The 26662-nt window shown below is 34.4% G+C and overlaps 1 protein-coding gene across 1 annotated transcript; it reads left to right on the top strand.

The window, feature by feature from the left end:
* The first annotated feature begins 3303 nt into the window (after nt 1-3303).
* Nucleotides 3304-5511, top strand: LOC131077729 (pirin-like protein). Its single transcript, XM_058015275.2, has 7 exons — nt 3304-3460; nt 3596-3645; nt 3729-3767; nt 3858-3886; nt 4267-4329; nt 4439-4542; nt 4644-5511. Exons 1-7 carry the CDS (start codon nt 3354-3356, stop codon nt 5143-5145), a joined length of 894 nt encoding a protein of 297 aa, XP_057871258.2. The 5' UTR covers nt 3304-3353; the 3' UTR covers nt 5146-5511.
* Nucleotides 5512-26662: the final 21151 nt, after the last annotated feature.

Here is a 26662-nt window from a genome sequence, read left to right as displayed (position 1 = left end):
AATACAACTTCTAGTGCTCACTCTTAACTATCTTTCTGCCAAAGGATTTGTCAAAATACTAAATCTAACTATGACTTTTTTGATGCGCACATCAGACACTATGTTATGTTTTTCAAAAAATATCAGGGTCTATTTTTCGTGCATGAAGGATTTGACCCCCTTAATATTAACCAATTTTGAAAAAAAAATTGTAGTTTGGAAATTAGATTCAGATTACTAAAATCTTTGTTCTTTGAATATCTTCATATCTTGAGTGGATGACTCTCAACTTTCTCCTCCAAGTTCAGGTTTACCTGATTTCAGAAAAGAAAAAAAAGTGTCCACTTATACCCCCCTTTTTGCACACCATCTTGGTGGACTTACCCACACACACACACACACACACACACACACACACACACACACACACACACACACACACATATATATATATATATATGTATGTTAGCACGAAGATTTAAACCTATCATAAAGATTTAATCAAACATTCCAATCGAGGATATTCAAACCATAACATTACAAAACATCACTGATTAACAGAAGGCAAGTTACCACTAGCCCCAACTAATTTAACTCGACTTGACCAACTAGGATGTGAGTGTGTGATAGCTCAATAAGGCACATATTTAAGATTACCAAACCAAGTTCTTCTCCTAAGTGATACTCTTCCTCCCTTCCAAAGGCTTGATCATTTCCTGCATCCAACTTAGCACATCCCAACAGTAGTCAGGTTTTATCAAAAACATATATATGCATCATAGATTTTCATCTCAAAATATCACATTGATTACACTTTCATTCATCATAATTCCAATCAAGATAAATATATTCAAAACATATTCATGCGTTAAAATATTTTAACTAAACAAAGTACCAGTAAATAAGTAATACCACAATGGGTTGTAACACATGAAAATATTCCCTCAATGGAGAATAGCAATAGAGAATGTATGCTCCTTAAGCTTGATATTTCCAAAGCCTACGACATGGTGTCATGTCCTCTATAAGGTATCCTTTATGCTTTGATGGATGCTCATATATGCTCCAAAGATCTCATTTGGCATAGGTTGGGAGGATGTCAATAAAGGTTGCAAAGACTAGCTTCACAACTGCCAATTGCATTTGCTTGAAATGAACATTTCTAAAGCATTTTCAACAAATTAATTTTTTGCATATCTTGCAACCATGGAATTTCATGAAACCACATTTCTTAGTGGCATTCAATCGAACCGCTCATGAGCCTTGTCTATGCTTTCACATTTTCAAAGCATGTCCACCAAAACATTTCCAACTGCATCTTGTAAAAATCGCCTATCCTTTATGCTTTTAGGGATACCTAAACTATGTTCTAATGTTCTCATTTTGGCATAGGTTGGTAATATGCTAACAAATGTAAATTGGTCAGGTTGGAGACCTATTTGTTGCATATTGTGAAAAAGTGTGATTTCTTCTTAATGATGGTGACATCTATCCAACAATCAGAACCAACCTTAACTATATTTGATTGTATTTATTAATTAATTTAAAAATCACAACAACATTATTTTATTTATTTTTAATTAATTAATAAAGAGAATTAAAGGTGCATTTTGATTGTTGGATAAACAATTTGTTTGAGGACACTTCGTGACATCCACCAAACTTACACCGTAGGATACTAGGATAGGAACAACATTTGAATTTTAGTTTGTTTTCCTCATGTACGAGAACTACTTACCGCTGAGTGTAACTTGCTGGAATGGAAATCGATAGACTGCTAACTATGGTGAGTGTTTGCTGAAATGAAAATCAATAAGAAAATAGAAAAGATTAAGTAGGTCCCACCAGAACCATATAAACTGTCAAAGTTTAGAATGTGTTGATTAAGCTGAGCCATATGCTATCCACACCAGGCCTGGAATTTGACGGTCACCCCTACCTATCATATGAATTTTTGATGACGGTTTAGTCATTTCAATGTCTTTCATTTGACGTTTTAAGAAAAATATTAACTGTCAGAAAATATAAAAGTAATGCACATCTTTCTTGGGAAGAAATGAAAATCATTATCTTAATGAAAAAATAATGATAAATTAGTAATATATGCAAAAATCTTAAATTTATTAAATAAGTTTCTAAATTAATACACTAATATATATTATATATTAACATTAAATGATAATCAATTAATAATTACTAATTTAGTAATAATAAACATATAAATTTTAAAATTATATATATTATGACAAGCTTCTATAACAATCTTATTAAATATATTTAAAAAATTAAATTGACTAAGTTTCTAAATTCATATATAAAAAAAAAGAATATATTGTAAAAATTCATATTAAAATATCATAAAATTAGAAACAACTACATCCTTCCATATTCTAAATCCTTCCATTTCAAAATATTCTAAATAAATTTGTATTTTTATAATAAACATTCTAAACTACTATATATATTACCTATTATATTTTTTTACGGTTTATTTATAATTTGAAGTGTCATCTATACAGTTTTAGAAAAAAATAGCATGTCAATACATACGTTCTACTAATTTTTTAAGTTGTCAAATACGATTCAAAAATGAAAAAACAGCCATTTTGCCTGTCAAATTCCAGGCCTGATCCACACTATTCTAAAACTTAAAAATAAAATTATACTTGTCCTTTAGTGGTTGTTTTCAATCTCTTTTCGGACAGGTAATAAGTGTAGAAGTTAATGGCGATAGGTGGACAAGCATTTTTTAGGTTTAAATAATGAGGCACCATTTCACAATAACTGCGTTGCCCCATTTCTTATCATGCTTTGAATAAACTGTCTTCATATTATTGTCGCGGATGAAAGTGTAGATTAGCCGTCAATTTTGGGTAATATAATTTTAATGAGTAACGCAAACACTATTTCAATCCCCCCTCGGAAGTTTAAGTCAAAAGACAGCAGCGAATAAAGGTTGTATACAGAACTAATTATAGCAATAAATTTGACTTTTACAACGCTCCCCAAGAAATAGTTGAGAACATCACAGGAAGGCGCTTTTAACTTTCTACGAATCTTCTCTTTCTAGACTTATGCTCGTATTTCATACGAAAACACCGCATATCTTTGAACCCAAATGTTCGTGTTTACCTGGATAACATGGTTTTCTTGACTCATCTTGTGAGGAGAATTACGTACATTTGACGTCACCACAGATCATGACGTCAGCGTGACATCACTTGCCCGTCAGCACCTACGATGACACCGCCATGCATACTCGTACGTTTTGATCCTTATAAATTGGTCGAACTTCTCCTTACGCCTCATTATTCAAGTGCGACAAGTACAACATATTTCATTATTTGCATAGAAAAGTGGAGAATTTTGGAAGGATGAGTGACATGACTCCCTTTGTGACACCACGCGTTGTAGCAAAGAAGGTGCTGGCCAGAGAACAATATGAAGGAGATGGAGCCATTGTCAGGCGCAGTATTGGCAGGTACCCACTTCCACTTCTTCATTTACGATAATTTAGATCTGACGTTGTCAACTTTTTTAGACTGCTTGATCTAGCAAACCCCATTATAATCATTCATTCTTTTGTCCATCTGATGAAACTCTTTGTTCTCAACAGACCAGAGTTGAAGTTTTTGGATCCATTTCTGTTACTGGATGAGTTCTCAGGTTGGTTGGTCTCTACCCAAAACCATTGCTAACTAGTGTGATTGTATTTCATCTAATAAATCGAATGTGTATGTGTGTTGCAGTTAGTGCTCCTGCTGGCTTTCCAGATCATCCTCACAGAGGTATACCTACATATGTTGGATCTTGACACCTTTTAAATCTGTTTTCTTTGTTCTGTTCACACTAATGATTTGATAATATGTTTTGGGCAGGTTTCGAGACTGTGACATACATGCTTAAGGTACAATCTTTTGTGCCTTACTTTTTCCCAATTCAGAGCACCACAGCTGCAAGGGTCGAGAATGGGTGCGTAGATGTTATTTTCACTGTAAAATAAAGTTAAAGGTGGAAACAGATGAGGCTTCCGGGAGGATTTGAGACTAATTGATAATTAACATTGAATACCCTTAGCTCTGTTTCATTTTGATCACAGAGTGTGGTGATCTGGAACGTTGATGCAAAACAAAATCGAATCTGAAAACTTAATTACTTAATTGTGGTCAATATTATAGATTGTGAAAATTTGATGTTTTTAACATTGGAGAACTGCTTCTCGGATCTGCTGCTGTGGGGATTGAGAAGTTTTCTAAGAGAATATGTTCTTTGTTTTTTGAAATACAGGGAGCCTTCACACATGAGGACTTTGTAGGACATAAGGGCACCATCAAGGCTGGCGATCTGCAGGTGTTTAATCTCTTAGTCTCCCACTACAACACTACCCAGAATACTTATAGTACTCTCTTTTTCGGTGATAGTCAAGTACTGAGGGTTTTTATTGCAATGTACTGTGTAGTGGATGACTGCAGGCCGGGGTATAGTCCACTCAGAAATGCCAGCTGGACCAGGACTGCAACATGGTTTGCAGTTGTGGGTGAATCTTTCTTCCAAAGACAAGATGTGAGTACCTTCGAAACTCAAAATTCTTAGAATATCAAGGAACAATTTCTTCAAAAAGAAATCTTTTAGGTTTATAATTGTGACGTTTTTATTGTGGCTAGGACTGAGCCTAAGTATCAAGAACTTCAAGGGAAAGACGTACCCAAAGTTGAGAAAGATGGAGTGAAGGCAACTGTTATAGCAGGAGAAGCTTTGGGTATTGAATCTCGTGTCTATACAAGGACTCCTACAATGTATTTAGATTTCAAAATGGAGGCACATGCTGTGCTTCACCAGCCAATTCCAGAGAGTTGGAATGCATTTGTGTATGTGTTGGAAGGTGAGGCTAGCTTTGGTGCTCCCAATTCACCGCCTGTGAGTGGTCATCATATACTTGTATTGGGCAGTGGTGATGGGGTGAGTGTGTGGAATAACAATGTTGATAACAAGCCCTGCAGATTCGTAGTAATTGGAGGGCAGCCCCTAAATGAGCCAGTGGTACAACATGGACCCTTCGTGATGAACACCAGACAAGAGATAGTGCAAACAATTCAAGATTATCATTTGGGTAGAAATGGATTTGAGAGAGCCAATGTATGGCATTCCCAGATTGCTCAAACTTAAAAAAAAAATTCTACTTCCAATCTCTATCCATTCAGTATTAGTGATTGACTTCATGAACATTTGAAGGTCTATTCCCAACACTAGGGACATTCTCTGTAATTGCATCGTTTTCAAGCTTTATTGTAGACAGCAAAGGGGCCTCCTTCCAGCACTCCCTTTCTAAGAAAATAATTATTATGGATGTTCTGTGGAATCCTTAGCCTAATTGGAGTGTAAGTTAATACCATCTCAAAAGTTTTGTATTCGTTTGTTTGAATGCTTTTTTCCTCTTTTTGCAGATCGCCCATTTCTTTCAGATCGGGCATGCTTGTATACAGTTGATAATAACAATGTACTAAAATATGAATTTAGGTATTTTTTCAAAAATCTGTTGAAAGTATATCATAAAGATTTTTTCAATTAGGTGATTGTTGATAGAATTTTTCTTTTTAAGTTGAGCGATTATAAACGATCTTACCTTTTTTTTAAAGAATTATTATTTTGTACTAGAATTATTACTTTAAACTACATAAATTGACATATAAAGTAATAAGTTATGTGTGATTGTAGGGACGGATTTAGTGGGGAGACATATAATAGTCAACTTTTCCTCCTTTATATGCAGAAATCCTCAAATATCTAATAGATTTAAATTGAAGATTTTATTGGCCCCACAATATCTAATAGGTTTAAATTGAAAATTTTATTGGCATGAGTATAAGTAAGCTGTAGGGAACATTATTCTATAATAGCATCAATATTTAGATTGAAATTGAGCGTGTATTCAAATAAAAACAATGGAGATTATGGTTTGTGAATCTTATAATATGAACTTTATTTAATGATTTGACTTAACGTGATAGAGAGCCGTAAATAAAAAAGAATATAGATTACTAGTTGAAATGATGGAATTCTATGAATTTGAGTGTTTCAACAAAATTGTGATTTCAGGATAATATCCTTCTAGTGGTATTATCATATCTCAACTTCTACAATATATCCATAATGAAATTAGATTTTTAGTACATGTAATTCATCTATTTGGTAACTTATACTTGAATTAAAAATGGGGTACTAAAAATCACCATTAGACTTGGTATGCAAGGATTGAAGTTCAAGATTTTTTCATGTCATTATCAAGCACTCAGATTGAATTAGCAATAAAAGTGAGTGTGATAAGTTATGTGACAGTGGACACCAATATAAGATGGGAACAAATGTTGCTAAGTTGGTTGTAGATAAAGTAAGTTGATATGTGACGATCAAATAGTGTACTTAGAATGTGCTTTAACAATAGATGTCACTTGATTTCTTGTTGAGAGTTTGTTATTCTTGATTTAAATAGTGGATGGTGACATATAAAATATTTTGGTACTTTTTTTGAAATATGATTTTTATCAATCAATTACGATGAGCATGTGCTAATGTTGTAGGATGATGTCCTTGAATATATAATCGTATATGTATAAGTTTTTTTTTTTTGTTTTTTTGTTTTTTACATCTATAAATATGAATAACAACCAAATTCTAATATTAAAATTTATAGAGAATTCTAAGATGTGTTTTATCAAATAACATTTATTATATAATTCTAACACCATTTAATACAAAATCATTAGAGCACATCATCCTAGAGTACATTGCATGCTTTCTTGTTGTTTTCAACGTTTCAAGCTTGGAAATATAAAGCCGATCCACTTGGGATACAGATGACGCGTTGACCCTTGCAATCTAATAGTTTCCCCAAAGGTATTTATAAACACCACTCACGCTCATGCAAATTTATATAATAGAAATCAAGGTGAGAGAATCCCATCAACCCACATTGTACAAGATCAGATACATGACTCAATCAAATCAAACCCATGCACATGTTCATATTTACACTCACCAAGATCACTTACATATGTATGTATGTGTTTAGAGTAGAAACCAACATTTTATAAAATCAAAGATCTTTATCTCAAACAATCCTTAAACTCTAAAACATTAATAGATCAACTTCTAACATCTATCACTTTTTTTATTATCAAATTTCATACTAAATATCACAATTAATTTATTTCAATTCCACCTAAATACAAAAATGTTAGCTACTAATTCCAAATCAGGTATTTATTAACTAAAGTGTCCTAATCTAGAAACTTAAAAAATAGAGAAAACATGTATGGATGAATACCTTTCCTAAAATGGCATTCATTGAATACATAACACATTCGATTGTATTTTTTTAATCGCGAGGCTTCTGTGCTCACGTCGCTTGGGGCATCGGGGAAATGACGGAATAACCTGGGTTGATGATGTCATTTGAAATGGGCTCATAAAGAGAAGAAAACAAAGGCAAGATTTGTGTACACTGATAATGGATTTAATTTGACGTCGCTTAGGGTTTCACGGCAAAGAACAGGTAAACGCACGTTAATTTGAATGGTAGAGTCGACCAGATCTGACTCAGTAGTTAGCTTTAAGATTGACTACATATCTTTTTTTGTTTGTCCACACTTGAAGAGAGACTTCAAAGTAAAAAATTTGGAAATTTCTGTCTGTTCTGATTTGGTAGAGGTTTGGAAATTGGAAGTTTCCGATTTTATTGAAGGCCAGCAGCCGTGCTAACTACAAATTTTATTACTGATTTGACAGCAGCAAAATATGACATCAGTATGAGTTCATCAGTTCATCAGCACCAACGGCCCACTTGGGCCGGCAATATAACGGTTGGTGACCTGTTTTTAATGGTTTAAGTTGGAAATCACATTTTCATTTTTCTCATTTGTTTTAATACAATTTTAGATGTTTTAGATGAAGAGTATCTAGTGGATCGTGTTCTAATAGCTGATTACTTTTTGTGCACCCAATCTTATAATTACTAATTTTAAAGGAGTTAGAAAAATGATAATGAAAAGTTCATTAATAAGTTTCACATGTATCAATAGCGGATCACTTTTTAGCTTTTTTGATCCATAATTGGTCCATTTGTGCACCACTACTAAGACATTTGTGTACAACTACTCGGACATTTATCCATAAGTACTAGCAATTTTGAATGAAGTTTTTTTAACATCTTTAAGTAGGTTCATAACTAATTCCACAACGAACATCGTTACTACGTAGAAGCTAGAGCATTATCTATAAGTAATTAAGTTGCATATAGAGACAACAACAGAAAAAATCATTCAAATCCAATGTACCATTTAGGATTTGTGGGTGTGCGAAGTTATAACCACTATTGGTACACTTCCCCTAAACTTCAACAACCATAGATTTTGCTTGCAAAGGATAAAAGTTGTTCACGGATATTACAAATATTATGGATATAAGGATTGTAGTTGTATTTTTATACACGTTGATTAAATAAATTGATTTGTATTTTATGAAAGTGATTTATATAAAGAATGGTTTACTTAAAATTTATTGTATTCGGGTGATGTTTATAAAGGTGAAGTGTCGAGATTTTTTGGGAGGTCATTTATCCTGGTATATTGTAATTCAAGTGAACTTAATCATGAAGTTTCCCCAAAATCGAGCCCCCTTAGCTTACAAGGATGAAGCATCAGTACTTCTTGGGAGGTCATTCATTGTGGCCTTACTCTAGCTCAAGTGTTCTTAGCCATGGAGTTTTCCCCGAGATCAAACCCACATACCTTACTATTGGATATTTGAGTTGTTGGAATGTGTTGTTGTCATTGATGTCAACATATTCATGTGTTCTTGTGCTTTGATGTTGCTGAGAGCTGGTTTGGTTGGTATATTGTAGATATGTTGATGCGGATCTATGGATTTAGAGATTAGTATCTTCAGTTGATTCAGCATGAGTTTCAGTGTTCCAGAAGGTGATTTGATCAAGTTATAAGGTCCGGTGTGATGGTTGGTTTTTCTGTTGGTTCCATATTGCAGAGTTGTGATTTCTTGTTTGTATTGCTCTGGAATTGATTCATTATGCTGACCGGATTTTAGAGAGTGTTTGGGACGTTCATGTGTGTCCTCAGTTCGAGTGGTTCATGATTTGAAACTTTACAAGTGTATCTTTTAGTTTGTTATGTTGGTGTTCTTGAGCTTCGGTAATGAGATAATGATGATTCTAGTTATTCGAGTTGTTACGGTTGTTGCAGAGGAATTCATGTTGCTTGTTGGTGTTTCCACATCATGTTCTATTTCTCTTGTTGGTCCATATTGATCATTGTGCACGTTATTGAAGATTTTATTGGTCTGGTGGTATTCTTTATGTTATTCGACCTGGTCGACCCGATGGTTCTTACGTGTTGCGGATGATCTTGGCGAGATATTTAGTGGTGTTGTGTGTTAGAGGTTTTGGTTTAGGTCCATGCTATGTCCTTGTCGACATTGTATTGGTCCGCATATTGATTTATGTAGCGTGTGATGTAATTTTGTAATTAGGTCTTATGAGTTGAGCCGACATTGAAATTAAGGTTGATGATTTGTATATATAAGTGTAATAATCATGTAAGATGTGTGTCTTCTTTCTTTGAGAGTTTTGTATGCGTGAACAAGCAAATGGATCTTTTGGTAGTGTGAAGACTTGAGTAGAGGAGTGTTGCAGAGAAAACATCAATGCTTTAGCGAACCAAATTGCAAACCAAATCAATTCATAATTCAAGTATACGCCAGTTTTTAGTTGTTTCTTTGACCTGCAGACAAATAGCTAGATAGAACTCCGGATTTATGCAATTGTGAAGGTAGATACAGGCTGGGTAGAAACTACATGATCATTGTGTGTCATTTTGTGCTTAACTAGAACTGTGATCAGGCATTTAGAGATGCTATTCTTTCAGTTCATGTAATCCGGATTGGTGTCCGATCTTTGTAAGGCAGTGAGCCTTCCCAAGGTTGTAGGCCTTTGTTGTTTTGAGCAGTGAGCTCTAGGCAGTGTGCCTGAATGCATGTGCATTCCCCATTTAATAATATTTACACATACTACTGCAGAGTATTATCATATTGTGGGTAGGTTCTCACCGTGGTTTTTTCCCTTAACCGGGTTTTCCACGTCAAAAATTTGTGTGTTATGTGTGTTGTTGATGTGGTGTTTATCTTTGTTATTGTTGTTCTTGATCAGATCTGAAGTTGTGATTAATTTGTTTGTGTAGTTTATCTCATGAACCAATCAATATAAAGCCACTTTAACTTATACAATGACAAGTATGAGGTATTTTTGCAATGTATCAAATAATGTTGTTTTTATTTATGGAGGTTCAAATCTATGAGCACAACAACCCAACAAGGGCATGAAACTCACGAGCATGCTAGCCTAGCAAGGGCCTTCATAAAGTAGTTTTAGCTACCTGATATGGTAGAAAGAGCCTATAGGTTAAAGCCTCTTTGGCTAAGAACCATAGATTGAGGGGTATCAATTCCACCAAATTCACCTCTGGCACGATCCCAACCTCATCCCTTATGATGTCGGAGCCTTGCACTCAACAAGACTCGATTCTTGGTGGGCTCATTTGGAGCCATTCAACTTCACTAGCAAACCAAGGGCCCATTGACAAATAATGTTGTTTTGTTAACATTCAATTGTGCAATTTTTGAGTTAGACCCATTAACCTATACTTCATTAGTAGTTATTCGCATGACCCTCTCTCATGAGCATGAATGTTTGATTTAGTAATCATTGAAGATAGGTCATGCTCATAGGAATGAAGCATTAGGAATTCCTAAGGGGTCCTCTATCACAATACTACTAAAACTGAAATTCTCTTAAATATGTGGTTTCCCCAAGTTTAGGCCCACTTAGGTTGCTACCCTATTCCTAAAAAAATCAATATGTTGTGTTTTATGAACTATTCATTGTAGAACCACTTGACCTCATCTAATGACAAGTAGGTGGTATTTTTCATAGTGTATCAAATTATGTAAATTTTATCATGATTCATCTATGTATTTTTTAAGTAAAAAAAAATTAAGTGCAAGGTACAATTTAGTTGTAGATTTAGAAATTCAATCCCATGAAGAGGTACTCCCTCTCAAACATAAAATCACAAACCCGATAGTAATTTCAAAGCACACAAGTTAGATAAACCTACAAATCATAATACTTGTCCTCCTTTATCATTTGATAAGCCACATAGACTATTGTAGAGGAGGAAGATCCTTCCTGATTTCTTAAATAAACTTTGTACAAAATTCCCATCATTGCATATCTCACACCCAAATCTGCAATGTTGTCAATTCAAAGGACTTTCTTATCAGATACAACTCTAGTTAGCTTGTTCACTTCCTCAATCTTTACTGATTCAGAATAGGCACATTTCCAGTAGAGCATAAACCGGTCACACCCCTTAGGGCTTCCTTGGAAATTAGGTATGGTTGATCCAAGTATAAGTAGTCTTCATGAATTCTTCTCAACGTGATCCTTACTACCTCTTCATTGGAAAACATAGGAAAATTTCTCCAAGTATCCAACCCCATGTGCCCTAGACTGGCATAATCAAGTTTAAACCTCTACGAACTGTCAACTAGATGAATTTTGAACTTAAAGTCACTGATTTTCCTTTGATATACTCATCCGGAGAAACATGAATGTAACAGTGGACATCCTCTTTATGGATAACTTTATTGAGAATAATAGAAAAAGAATTTGTTGCTATGACTTTGCCTCATCTTACCTCTCTATTTTGGTGGAGACTAAGGGTTTTGTCTTGGGGTTCATATCGTCCCTTGTTCCTCTCTCCTTCTTGGCTACCTTGTTGCTTCGTTGGATGGAGTTTGGAGGGTGCTATGGCTAAGTGTGTGTCAGAGGTTGATGACACCATTATTGGTGTTGTTTACCTCCTCATGTCTAGTGGAACTGTAGATGATGGATCTTTTGAGGTCATTCTCTCTGTGGCTTTGGATAGTGCAGTTTCTCTTGTCCTTGATCCTATTGAGGTAGATCATATGAAGGGGTTTGTGGCTACTGAATCTATTGAGGTGGTTTTTGTGGTTGTGTGTTTCCTCTAGCATATCTGGGTTATTGAGAGTGGATCGAATGATGACAACGAACCTATTGAGGAAGTCCATCTTGCTTTGTTTGCAGGGTATTCATCTAGTCAAAGGTTAAGGGATGCCTTTCAAAACCCTTTGGGATATTTTGTGCTAGGTCATTCATCGGTTCTGGAATGGCTAGGTAGCTCTTCTTCCATAAGGTTTTTGGATGAATACAGACCATTGTGGCATCCCTCCTTGTCTGAGATAGTTTATACTCCTCCTAGTCAGAGATTGTCTCTATTCAAGGCAGTCCTTCAAGTAAAAGGTTGTGGAAAGCCTTCCAAAATCCGTTGTTAGTTTTATCTCCTTGGCTGATTTGTTTCTAGCTCAAGGGTTTTTGTTTGATTAGTAGTTGATGGTTCCTTCCTAAACCCCTTTTTTTTTTTCTGAGAATGTAATATTGGGGAGTCGGGACCCCTATTCCTATTGTTTTATTGCTTCAGTCAAAAGCCTCACTTTCAAAAAGGAGTCTTCTCCGTTTTGGGTTTTGGTGGTCTCATTGCTTGTGAGTTCTTCCTTCTCGTTTGCCTTGTTGGTTATTTTGTAATGGTTTGAGCTTCTCTCAATTGTATCTAATCAAAACAAATTGAACAAAACACAAATACTCATATCATGTAAATCTTTCAAATTCAGGGTCAAGTCATAAACCACTTTTGTAAAGAAACTAAACATAACATTGAAATTAAAAGAAAATTTGAGAACACCAACTTGAACTTTCAATTATATGCACCTCCCTTCACTTAATAAAGCTACACTTTGTTTGTAATCATTTACATCATATATATACAGTGAGTTATATGCTGGAGGTACAATCTTGTTTCTCTTTCCTTTCTTTCCTAGAGCAGCTCTAAGATTTCAAAATTTGGTGAATATATTCTTCTGTAATCTTAATAAGAAACTTCAGTCCATAGCAGTTCTATGAACAATAAGTTCTATAAGGGGCTTGACAGGTTTAATGATGAGTTTTAGAGTGACGGCACATGTCAATGGCCATCCTACAAATGTGGTAGTTAACTATGTTGTCCACAATCACAAAGTTCAAAGCTTTCTAAAACTGTCATCAGTGGAAAACAGTAAAAGCTTTTGGAAGGCACATGAAAATGTTGCTTTCAGCCTGCAGTCAGATGTTAATGCCCACCTCCTTTTTTAGCGAGATATAATTTGGAAAAGAGCCCCTGCCTGCCATTCTCATGCTCAATCATGACTCGCTCTTATGCTTTGCATTCTTCTCTTCCTTCCAACTATATCAATTGTTTAAAACTTTAAACATCAATTTCGGTCTTTTTCCTTGTCGACCTCTTGTCTGAGCTTTGTTAGCAACAGGAATAAAGAACACGTACCTTTTCTAAACCACTATATTTACTGATAGTTGTTAGTTACCTACCAAGTCTAAATGTTTTTCTTACAAATATGATTTATTTTTTCACGTACAACTTTGAATAACGTTATTGCTTTTGCTTTTACAAGTATTGTGATTGTATGGTTGTATTTAGATTTCCATGATTTTATATGTAATGATTAATGGATATGCTGTGTATTTTTATATAAAAGTTAACAAATGACTTGATCTTAAATTGATTCAAATGTTGTATAGTTTAAGGATATAGATTTGGTATTCTTTCACTTAAATTAATAGTGTGATCATGGATTTAAACTTGATACACATTTGTAGTTGTAGATTTGAGCTCTAAACTTTCAAATTAAAATTTAAATATTGATCCAAATTGGCTCCCTTCTTACTAACCATTGCTTACTAGCTTAAACACAAAATGAGTGGTTTGCATTGTACGGTGTTTTTTAAAAGGGAAACAAATGTGATTTACAAAAGAGAAATTAAGCATCTCCAATTTGACTATTGCATTATCATTCAAAGAGCATAGCACATCATTGCATCATTAGTTAGCATTGATATATTAATGATAGAGTAAGCATATTTTATAGTTATTTGACATGCCTTTGATCCTTTTTCAAACAATTAAATTGGCTCAAGGGATTTGACTTTAAGGAGGATGTGTATTGCATAGTAAACTCCAATACTACCTATGGATACCATGAAGTTGCATTCACATATTCAAATATTTGAAATGAACAAGTTTTATGCAATCATGTGTGCACATATCATTTCTATAGAAAAGATTTGTTGAACTATAGGATCAAGGTTAAATCTATAGCCATGGGGATTAGTTCTATAGTTATGGGGTTGAGTTAAAGAAAACGGTGTACCAAAAAGTGGCCAAATGGTCATAGTTATTTAAAACATGCTCCCATTCTTTTGAAAATCACAAAGCATTCTCGTGTTCTTTTAAAAATTATATAACACACTTACGTCCTTTTGAAAACCATAAAATGCACTTGTGGCTTAGTAAATGTCAAACCATAACATGAGTGTGTTTTGTGGTTTGCAAAAAGCACTCAGATTTTATGACCACAAAATGATCTTGCATTTTGTGACCACAAATTGTGTTTGGATTATGTAGCCAAAAAATATGGTGGTGTTTAGCAATCACAAAATGTGCTTGCATTTTGTGGCAAAAAATATATCATGTTTCGTGGTCATAAAATGCAAGCACATTTTGTGGTCACTAAATAGAAACATATTTTGCCAACATAAAAAGAAGAAAAAAAAAATAGTGCTCTCTTATAGGCCATGTCCATTCTTGCAACCAAGCTCTCTCACATTCTCTTATCCGTTTATTTAGTTCTTTTGCAAATTTCACAATGATATGGTGTACAAGATTTACGTGCCAAATTTTAGTGTTTTGTAATCAAATTGTGGTTGCATTTGATTAGATTGTTTTTAAATTATATCAAATCTAATAAAAACTAATGCAAAACCAAATTTGTGTGAATAAATTGTTAAAGAGAAACCTATAACATCCAAATCTCTTCCAACACTCATGATAAATAATGGATAAAGCCAAGAGGATTTGTTAGGGAATTTAGAAAAAAATAAATTCGAATTATTGAATTAGATTCAAAATTGAAGGCATCAACATCAAATCTCCACCACAGATCTCTTTCTCCATTATTGAAAGAAATAATGAGCAATGTTGACTTAGAGATGAGTCAAAAATCAATGGAAAAGTTAAGGAGATTCATGTCATCAATTTTGAGCAAGAAAATAATCCTACAATGAAGTGAAAAAAAGTGATAAAAAGGGAAAAATTTATGCTATTTTTATTAATCCTAGAAACAATGCACCCTATGTTGTTGCTTCAAAGACCTTTCCAATACATTGGTGCAATCATAATGAAATTAAAAAATATTTTTTGGGATACAAGGCGGATGGTATTTGACCAAAATCCATGTAATAACCATGAAGTGGCACTATATTTTCTTTAAAAACTTTACTCTAATTTTTCTCTTCATGAGATTCCTAATTATTTTGATATGAGGGCATTTTAGGGTAGGTGAAGGCTCTTCCCAAGATAGATTGGGAACTCATCAAATAGTAATCCATCAACAAAGATCACTAGCACAAAAAACTATTCATCGTGTGTGTTTGTACACCTTTATTAGTGTGTCCATTTTCACACTCTCCTAGCACCTATATTAGTATTTCCCTTTCCTCTATGCATTATAGGACCTTTATTGTAATTAATTAATATTATGGGTCTTATTCCACTTTATTACATCATCACACTCTTATTTGGGCCCTTAATTATATGTGTACCCTTTATAATTTTATCCAAATTTATTCATCCTACCCTAATTTCAACTCTCAAAGCATATCTCACATACCTATGCATTATGGTTAGAGCCATCAAGTTGGATTTCACATTAGATTCCTATTATCTCGCATTCCTAGAAATTCAGAAAAAAGTTGATAGGCCTAGGTTGTTGGGATTCACCTTGGTCCCACACTTTTCTCCCCAAATTTTGAGAGGATAATTTGGTCATCCTTTCTAATTCAAATCCTTCTCCATGTGAATATATATCAATTCTAAGGCAGCCAAATGGTGATTTTAATTATGATATTCCTATATAAGCCATCCCTCTCAATTCATTTTCAGCATTACATCTTATGCCAACATTACCATCAATTCAAGATAAATTCTTCTTCCTCAAGAGAAGATTTGATTCAAGGAGTAGCAAATTACATCAAGGCATCTTCACATTATGTTTTAATTATTATTTTATGATGGTTTTTATGTGATTTATCATGTTATTGCATCAACACGTGGATGACTTATCCAAAGAACATTACATCACCTATTCAAGGTATAATCATCTACATTCAAGCATTTCAAATTTAGATCTAGCCTTCCCCTCAAAAGACAAGATTTTTCAATTCAGTTTCTATTTCAATTAGGGTTAATTACAAACCTAGGGTTTGACCTAAGGCAAACCCCTATCCACAACCCCCTTCCTTTCCTCTAGTTTGTAGCTACAGGTACACCATGGAGACAGGAAGACTATAACAACACTAGGACCTAGAAACAAAGCATCCAACCAAATTTCATCAAGAAGTTCCTGGACTAGGGTGCTTTGAGCATCATGGCCTATAACTATGGCACTTTGGAGCATCATGGTCCTCCCAAAATAGGTCCAAATTTTATTGGTGTCCTCTAGACTACATTAGGATTCAAACTTTGAGACCACAACTCAAAAGACCAAGGCACTAGGCACCCTAGTCCTATCAATTCAACTCCATATTTCAATTACAAGTGCATAGTCGAATTCCCCTTTCATTTTTGTACCTATTGTGAAGTTCTTGTTTCATTATCAGTTAGCTTCTTACCTTAGATTTAGCATTCGATTTACATCATTTCAATTATATTTTCAACTCAAACAAAAGGTAATAGGACTTCAATCAGCATTCAACCCTCTTCCTATTAAATTTGAGGTTGGATCTATTGAGTTCATCCTCCTTTTAATGTGATGCATGTGAAAGTTAGGCCATTTCCTAATTTACAAAGCATAACTTGTGAAACCCTAATTTTCCAACCATTACATTTTGGTGAACCTAACTCTTCTTACACTTGCATATTTCTAATTTTGAGTTTTAGATCTAATTTTCAGATTTAGATACATCCATTTTATGGTTTTATTTAAAAGAAAAATACAAAAAAATCTTATTTTATGCATTTTGTGTGTTTGTGTGCTTTATTACATTAGATAATTTCATTGCAATAGCTAGTATTTATTTCCAAAAATGTCAAATTACTCTTTACAAGACTATCATGCCTTTGATAATCCATTTTATTATGATGATTATCCTTTCGAAGAAGTATATAGTAGAGAAGAACTTGAGGAGGCTCTTGATGGTTTCCTTTATCCTAAGTTTTCTAAATCATCCTTTTTCCAAAGGTTAATTAACATAATGCATATACCATTTAGTAGTGATGATCTTGAGATGTTGGATTAAACTCTTGATGACTTCACCGTTACCTCTAAATTGTCCTCTAAATCTCCAAAATCTCACAAGGATATTATCATGCATGAAAACTCGCTTTATGAACCTTAACCTTCTATCAATCCTATTCAGATTTAGATACATTCATTTTATGGTTTTATTTAAAATAAAAATACAAAAAAAATCTTATTTTATGCATTTTGTGTGTTTGTGTGCTTTATTACATTAGATAATTTCATTGCAATAGTTAGTATTTATTTCCGAAAATGTCAAATTACTCTTTACAAGACTATTATGCCTTTGATAATCCATTTTATTATGATGATTATCCTTTCGAAGAAGTATATAGTAGAGAAGAACTTGAGGAGGCTCTTGATGGTTTCCTTTATCCTAAGTTTTCTAAATCATCCTTTTTCCAAAGGTTAATTAACATAATGCATATGCCATTTAGTAGTGATGATATTGAGATGTTGGATTAAACTCTTGATGACTTCACCATTACCTCTAAATCATCCTCTAAATCTCCAAAATCTCACAAGGATATTATCATGCATGAAAACTCACTTTATGAACCTTAACCTTCTATCAATCCTATTTATGAAGAAGTTTTTGTGATAAAAGAAGTTGATGTGGATGAAAATCCTCTTTATCAAGCTTTACCTTTTAGAGAAGAGGTCCTAATGAACCATGATAATTCCTCTCCTAAATCTTCTCTTGTTCATGAGGATAATTTGGTGCAAGAAGATATTATTAGCACTTCTTTTACAACTTTTCCTCTTAAGGATGCAATTTTTCAAAATTGATATTGATCTTTCTCCTAAAAATTGCCTCTCCCATGAGAATATCTTAGAGAAAGAGGATGATATCATAAACACCTTCCTTAATGTCACTTCACCTTCCATACATGGTACCTATCCTAGATATGAAGCATTGATGGGTAGTGTTAACCCTTCTCCCCAAGTTTGTCCTGCCAAGATGTTCATAATGTTCTCTTTTATGCATATGATGAAAATTTAGCTATTCCTTTCATCCATAGCTATGGTTTATCCTCTCCCAAATTAGGTCCTACTAATGAGGGCACATTGGTGAAATAAGAGGTTATGATCACGCTTTCAAATATCTCCCTCCTAAGGATGAATCTTTTAAGAATGATATTTATGGACTAAAATGTACCTCCCCCATGAGGATCATTTGGTGCAAGTGAATGATATTGTACACACCTTTCCTAGAGATACCATATTCTCTTTTCATTTCAATGGATTTCCCTCTATAAATGAAGCATTAATTATTTATGCGTGTCCTTATCCCAAAGCTTTTCTTACCCATAAATATACCTTGGAGAAAGAGGATGCAGTGATTAGCAATTTCCTTGACTCTCTCACTACTAAAGATGTATCCTTAAGCATTTAATAAAGTCAATACCATTCATGTTTCTAGTTATGATAATCTTGAGACCAAGAGACCTCCTAGCATCTTAAAAGTTGCTAAATACTTATGTGAAAGAGGTGATATGGAAAGAAAACTAGAACAAAAATATGTATCTGAAATATACCATGCAGTTAAAATGCTTGTATTAAAAAGGAAGATCCCAATTTTCTTCACACTTCCCTTCCTTCACCCCCCAATCCTAAGAAACATGTTGAGAAACTCCATGATATTTTACCTAGGATCTCCCTTTGGGACTTGATTCAAACTTAACCTTCATATCATAGGTTGATCCAAGGAGCCTTACAAAGGGTGATTCCTCATCCTTCTTCTAAACTAAATGATATTACATTCTCACAAGATGAATTACCTTTTATAGAGGTTAAAAATAGAGATGATCCCCTTATCATTACTCCTTGCATTTGGGTAAGTGCACAAAGATGGTGTGCAGAAAAGTGGACACACACCTAAATTTTTTTGAAAAAACAAGCACCACGATCACGGTACTAAAAAATCAAATCACCCTCTACGCGCTAAGGTTCGTTGTCCCCGAGCCTAAAGGGACAAAAGCGCGTACATGGTTCCTTTACAAAAATGACTACGTATGCGCTGCTTTAGGACTTAGCACCCCGTATGCGGTTTTAAGTCCTAAAGCAGCGCGTACGTGGTACCTACCAATAATTTTTTTTTTTGCCGATTGTGTCTTATTTTTCAAGCGGGCGCGAGTTGATAATTGGGTTTTTTTCTCGCTAAACCGTGCATGGGCTCCCTCTTTTCTCACCCAAACGCCATGGATCAAGGTTGGTTTTTCTTGTTTTTTATTTTTCTTTCACATTTGTTCAATTTTTTTATGTTTTTAATTTAAAATTGTTTATTTTGAGTAGTTTTTTTATTTTTTCTTACACACACTATATTCTAAAAACCCACAACAACAACAACAAGATGCACCTCCTCAAAACCCCAAACAAAACCCACAAAATACACCTCTTTCTCCTCCTTTTGATCATACACCTGATACATAGGAGCAATTTCTTAATCAGTTAGGACAAAACATAGCTAAAATAAATAGACTGATTAATAAATTGAAAACATCTGAGCTTGAGCATCATAAATCCCTCGCCACTAGCCTAGAAACATTAGCTAGTGGTGCCATTGCAATTTCCACTCAAATTACAAAATGGGGAAACTATAGGGATAGGTGTCATCAATTTCATGCTACTGGGTTATCATATGAGGGAGTGAAAAGCAAAAAAAATAGTAAACAACAAATATGTGCCCTTTTTGTTGATCCTAGAACTGGTCGGTCGTTACCTCTTAATGCAAAGAGGTTTCCCATATATTGGAGTACCAATGTGCAGATGAAGAATCTTTTTTGGCAGAGGTGGTGGATGGTCTTTGATGAACCACCTTTTAATAATTTTGAGGTGCCATTGTATTTTTTGAGGAAAGCATACTATGAGTTTGTCCTTAATGTGCTACCTAATTATTTTGACATGAGAGAGTTCCATGGTAGAGGTGGTGGCTCTACCCAAGATAGACTTGGATCCCATAGGTGAGTAGCCTAGGAGATTTGTCGCCCCCTAGCACCCAAACCCAAGGTGCATTTGACTGTCCCAGTAGACCTGAAAGAGTCGATAGAGTTATATACTCTTCAGGCAGCCACAACATTGACTGATGCAATCATCCAGCATGGGACACAGTTAGCACACCCTCTTGTACCAGATGATGAGCCATTAGTTGCTGCAGGTGGTGCTAGTGAGCCCATTCAGCATGTGTGTGCCACTTGCTCAGGGATATGCACAGGGACGGATGGCGAGGCCATTGAAGATGGACCCACATCCCATTTGTGCACAATTAATGGGAGTAGATGTCAGACCCACATGAGTAAGGGTGTGGCACTGACAGATGAGTTGATCGACATGTTGTTTGGTAGTCATCCACAAACACAGGTGTGTTGATTTGAATTCATAGAATTTTATTTATCAGTCATTTAAAATTTGTAATTGTTAATGAATTTTCATTTATAGATCAATTTAAATTGATACAAATAATATGCATTTTGGGATGTAACATCGGTATCTGATATTCCACCCATAGTTACTGCAGGGGAAACTTCGATGTCTGAGGTATAAATTTTGTAACATGTTAAAATAAAATAATACACTTTGAATTCAAAAAAAATGGAAGATATACTAACTCTCTTTAATGATTGAAAACTATTTGTTTGTAGGCGTTGTCAGAGGACTAAATGTCCCAGATTGATGATGTCACGCTCTTAGTGATCGATTTTGGCCTACAAGGCTATACGGTATCATACTTTGTTCACCTCATTTTATGTATTATTTTGATGGAATATGCAAGTCATTTCATTTTAGATTTGTTAAATTATGTTAAATATTATTTGTACTAATATCTCATGTTAATTTTGTTTTTTTAAGGTACCCCCTCTGTGTCTAGGCCTCGTCCTCAGCAAAAGATATACTCGAGGATGCCAAAACGTGGAAAGAAGGTAATTGAACACATTTTTAGTTGTACAATTGTTTGAAAAGGTTGAAATTGTCTTAGTTGAGATTTGTAGATCGATTAGTGTTTTTTGTTTTTTTTATATGTACAACGACCAGTGAGCTATGTAGATATGTTGAATGCACCTGATATTCCCAAGGATCGAGAGAGGGCAAAGGTATGTATCTCTACTTTATTTTCTTGATTTGATGATTATACGCATGTGTACATGTGATAAATTATAATCTTATCATTTTTTTCATACAAGAAATATCCATAGCTGCTTCATCAATGGCAAGCCCTCCTCCGTGTACTGGAGAAGCATCTCAGGCTCTAGTACACTTTTGTTTGATATATTATATTAATTGTTTTTAACCTACAATACTTGTCATTATATTAATTGTATTTAATCTTTGATCATTTTTCGTATAGGTAATAGCGACAGCTGCTCCATCAATGGTGAGCCCTCCTTGGTCTATTGGAGAAGCATCTCAGGCTCCGGTACACTTTTGTTGTCTATATTATAGATTTTTAGTGGTTTTGATGTATATATGTTAGTACATTGTATTAATTGTATTTAATCGACAATAGCCCCCTTCGCAGTTAGGCCATAACTTGGAGCCTTTGAAAAAGGTATTCAAGAGAGCTCCTAAGGCTGACAAGGAGAAGACAAAGAAGATAGTAGATCCTAGATCAACAGATGAGGTAATCTACATTTCTATTGCAAATAAATTATAGTTAAATGCATAGTTATGTTGATAATTGTGAACTATTTTTTACAAAAGGATTCTAACTTGGCTTTTGAATTGTGGTTTTCTAGCCATCTATAGAGCCACACACTGCATTGAAGAGGCTCGATTTTGATGATCCACCACAAGTATAGGATCATATAGTGTTAGTTGTGTTCATTGAATGACCAATACAAGTAGATATATTCTATATTTTTATTATATATCAATTTGGACATGGCATATGCCACATTTTTGTAATACTTATATTGACTTGGCATACATGCCTTTTTTGATATAGATAAATGTTGATATTTGATCCAATAAATGAGTATTAAGTTCATTATTGTGTATTCGTTGTATTTGGTGGCTGCCCTTTTATAAAGTTAAATGATTATTTGCCTATGTAATCAACAATATGAATATAAACAACAAAAAACTATGATTATAAACATTGCAATTGTGCAATATGATTTGATAAAATTTCTAAAATGTTGAATTAACCCTACAAAACTCCTTGCATTGAGTTCATTATTTTGTATTCATTGTATCTAATGGCTGCCCTTTTATAGAGTTAAATAAATGTTTGCCTATGTAATCAACAATATGAATATAAACAACAAAAATCTATGATATAAAATATTGCAATCGTGGAATATGATTTGATAAACTTTCTAAAATGTTGAATTAACCCTACAAAACTCTTTGTTTCAATGAAAATGAAATTCAATGGTAATGGTGAGATTTGATCCATGGTAATGATTAGTGGATGCTTTTGATTCCTTTCATTTATATTTTTCAATGTGTGTGGTGCAAGAGAACCCTCATGCTCACAATGGTCAAATTTTGGTTCGCGTCTTGTTTTACCATTATTTTATCTAAATAAGGTAATTTGTGACCATTAATGATTATTTGAAGCCATTTGTGAAAGTTTGGGTTCATTTGGATAAAGGATGTAAAAGTTGCTCAATTATTGTCAAAGTTGCTCAGTTGTTGTCAAAGTCTGGGCTCATTTGGATAAAAGATGTAAAAGTTGCTTAGTTGTTGTCAAAGTTGCAAGATAGGCTAGAATTGATTTTTTTCATTGTGTGCACAAACCAATGTCACGAGTGCATTTGGGTGGGCAGGTTTATGCTAGGCATTCTCCTGTCGTGCCTCCCAAAGCATCGGAACATTGAGAGCCATACCCTACCGATGTGATCTCTCAAGTGCCCTAAGTCCAAAAAATTGTTAAAATTTGAAAAACAAATTCTCCCAATCCAAGACGCATATGATCGATCTATTTGAACCTATAGGATCATGTGAGGCTCCTCTATAGTGACCTATATTGGTTTCTGATGACTCAGAGCCATTTTCAAATGGTAGCATTTTTTCACCTGTTGCAAAAACAATCAGTGGCATGCAATGCAAAGTTGCAAGATAGGATAGATTTAATTCCATTCATCATGGGCATAAAAAAACATCATGAGTGCATCCGAGTGGGAATTTTTACACTAGGAATTCTTCTTTTGCGCCTCCCATTGTGCAGGAACGTCGAGAGCCATACCCTACTGACGCGATCTCTCAAGTGCTCCGAGTCCAAAAAATTGTTAAACTTTGACGGACTATTTCTTGCAATCCAAGATGCATATGATTGATTCGTTTGAACTTATAGGTTAATGTGAGGCTCTTCTACAATGACCTATCTTGGTTTCTGAGGACTCGGAGCCATTTTCAAATGGTAGCATTTTTTCACCTGCTCCAAAATTCGTTAGTGGCATGCAATGCAAAGTTGCAAGATAGGCTAGAATTGATTTCATTCGTCATGTGCACAAACCAACATCATGAGCACATCTAGGTGGGAATTTTTATGCTAGGCATGCTCCTATCATTCCTCCCAAAGTGTTAGAACATTGAGAGCCACACCCTACCGACGCAATCTCTCAAGTGCCTTGAGTCTAAAAAATTGTCAAACTTTGATAGACTATTTCTCACAATCCAGAATGCATATGATCAATCTGTTTGAACCTATAGGTTCATGTGAGGCTTGTCTACAATGACCTATCTTGGTTTCTAACGACATGGAGCCATTTTCAAATGGTAGCATTTTTTCACTTGCTGAAAAAATCGTCAATGGCATGCAATGCAAAGTTGCAAGATAGGCTAGATTTGATTCCTTTCCTCATTGGCACAAACCAACATCACGAGCGTGTCTGGGTGGGTAGTTTTAAACTAGGCATGATCCTATTGTGCCTCCCAATGTGTCAGAACGTCGAGAGCCATACCCTACCGGTGCAATCTCTCAAGTGCCCCGAGTCCAAAAAATCAATCCAGGATGTATATAATCAATCCATTTGAACCTATAGGTCATGTGAGGCTCATCTACAATGACCTATCTCAGTTTCTGATGACTCGGGGCCATTTTCAAATGGTAGTTTTTTTCCACCTACTACAAAAATTGTCAATGGCATGCAATGGAAAGCTACAAGATAGGCTAGATTTGATCTCATTCATCATGGGCACAAACCAACATCATGAGTGTGTCTGCATGGGTAGGTTTGTGCTATGCATTCTCTTTTTGTGCCTCCCAATGCATTGAAACGTCGAGAACCATACCCTACCAGCATGATCTCTCAAGTTCCTTGAGTCCAAAAAATTGTCAAACTTTGACGGACTATTTCTTGCAATCCAGGAGGCATATGATCAATAATTTTGAACCTATAGGATCATGTGAGGCTCATCTACAATGAACTATCTCAATTTCTATCGACTCGGAGCCTTTTTCAAATGGTAGCATTTTTTCACCTGCTGCAAAAACCGTCAGTGGCATGCAATGCAAAGTTGCAAGATAGGCTAGATTTGATCTCGTTCATCGTGGGAAAAAACCAATGTCACAAGCATGTTTGGGTGGGAATTTTGTGCTAGGAATTCTCTTGTTGTGCCTCCCAATGCATCAGAATGTTGAGAGCCATACCCTACAGACACGATGTAGAAGTTGCTTGACAACTTTTTTGACAACGTTTTTGACAATAATGATAATTTTTGTTCAAATTGTATCTAGACTCAATCTATGACTCCCATGACCCAATAATGACTCAAATAATTCTCCATGATTATTGACCTTATCAGGAATGGTCATGATTGACCTTATCAAGAATGGTCATGATTGACCTTATCACATCACATAAACTCAAAACATAGTCACAAAACATTGTCACATATTATTCAAAAATTTGCCTCTAAATATGGACAATCAACTCTTGGCTATTTAAATATACAAAAAAATGTGTTACAAATCATCTCATGGGCTTTTATACAAAATTTGGTATTTAAATATGTGTGATTCAGCTCATCGCCATTTTAATATACAAAATTTGGCATCTAAATATGTACAAATCATCTCATGGCCATTTAAATATACAAAATTATGCCCCTAAACATGTACAAATCAGCTCATGGGCATTTATATATACAAAAAATAAATATTGAACAATTCACCGATGATTTATACAAAATTATCACAATCATTCTACTCTGAATCGTAGAATCAATCAAGTGAGCCTTTAGAATCGGCTCTAACCCTTATTGTGTCAAGTATTACCTCATGGTCAGATTCATGAACTTTCCATAAAATCTTGTTATGAGTTCCACCATGATACTTCATCAAATGAATATTTGTTGCAAAAACAAGGTTATAAAAATGAAGAATATGTATGTGTGTTTCAAAGTCCTCAAACAACCAAACATCAAAATTATTGATAGGGTATCTCCTAAGCCATGTTCTTGTCATGACAACAAACCCTATTGGGGACTCAATACCCTCTTCGTCAATGATTGTGGTTGTCAATTTTCTTTTAGGCTCAACACAACAACACAAAAAGTAATCCATTCCTTCTTCATTGTTCTATTCTGCAACAACTACATACACATGACCCGCATTTTATAAAGTAATAATTAATACCAAAAATGAAGTGTGATGTACAACTTTTCAAGTAATTTGTTCCTTCTTCATTGTTCTCTTTTGCAACAACTACATACACATGACCTTCATTTTATAAAGTGATAATTAATAGCAAAAATAAAGTGTGAATTTCTCATCTAACCATTGAGCTCTATGTGTATGCATTGTGTACTCATAAACTAGTTTCTCTTGAAATATTTTCATAAATTCAGCTACACATATATCGTTTATCACTAACTCACATCTCTTCAAATATTTTCTAGCTTTAACTCCATATGTGATTGTCTTGTATTTTCCAAAAGAAACTAGTTTTGTACCAATTTCATGTGTGCTCTCCAAATGTACACATCTTGGTAAACGTTGCAAACCACCACATATAGCATAAGAACCTTCCAAACAAGGCATCATGCAATAAATGCAACCATCTTGTCTATTACATAGCACACTTGAAATAAATTATTTTGCCGACTTAGGAGGTGCTTGTATATTGCATTCCTATAAAACATCATTAGTGTACAAAGTAGAACAAATATGACAAAAAATATCATAGTGCATGGAAAATTCAATATGCATCCTACAAAAACACGTGGTGCATACATGATTAAT

Source organism: Cryptomeria japonica, chromosome 5 (assembly GCF_030272615.1).
Source record: "Cryptomeria japonica chromosome 5, Sugi_1.0, whole genome shotgun sequence".
Lineage (NCBI taxonomy): Eukaryota > Viridiplantae > Streptophyta > Pinopsida > Cupressales > Cupressaceae > Cryptomeria > Cryptomeria japonica.
Note: the sequence above shows the minus strand (reverse complement) of the source record. Positions and strands in the feature narration are given on the sequence as shown.

Coding starts and splice junctions, on each gene's coding strand:
- LOC131077729 (XM_058015275.2), top strand. CDS start 3,354: ATGAGTGACATGACTCCCTTTGTGACACCACGCGTTGTAGCAAAGAAG. Junction 3,646..3,728: donor GTTACTGGATGAGTTCTCAG/GTTGGTTGGTCT, acceptor TGTGTGTTGCAG/TTAGTGCTCCTGCTGGCTTT. Junction 4,330..4,438: donor TCAAGGCTGGCGATCTGCAG/GTGTTTAATCTC, acceptor TGTACTGTGTAG/TGGATGACTGCAGGCCGGGG.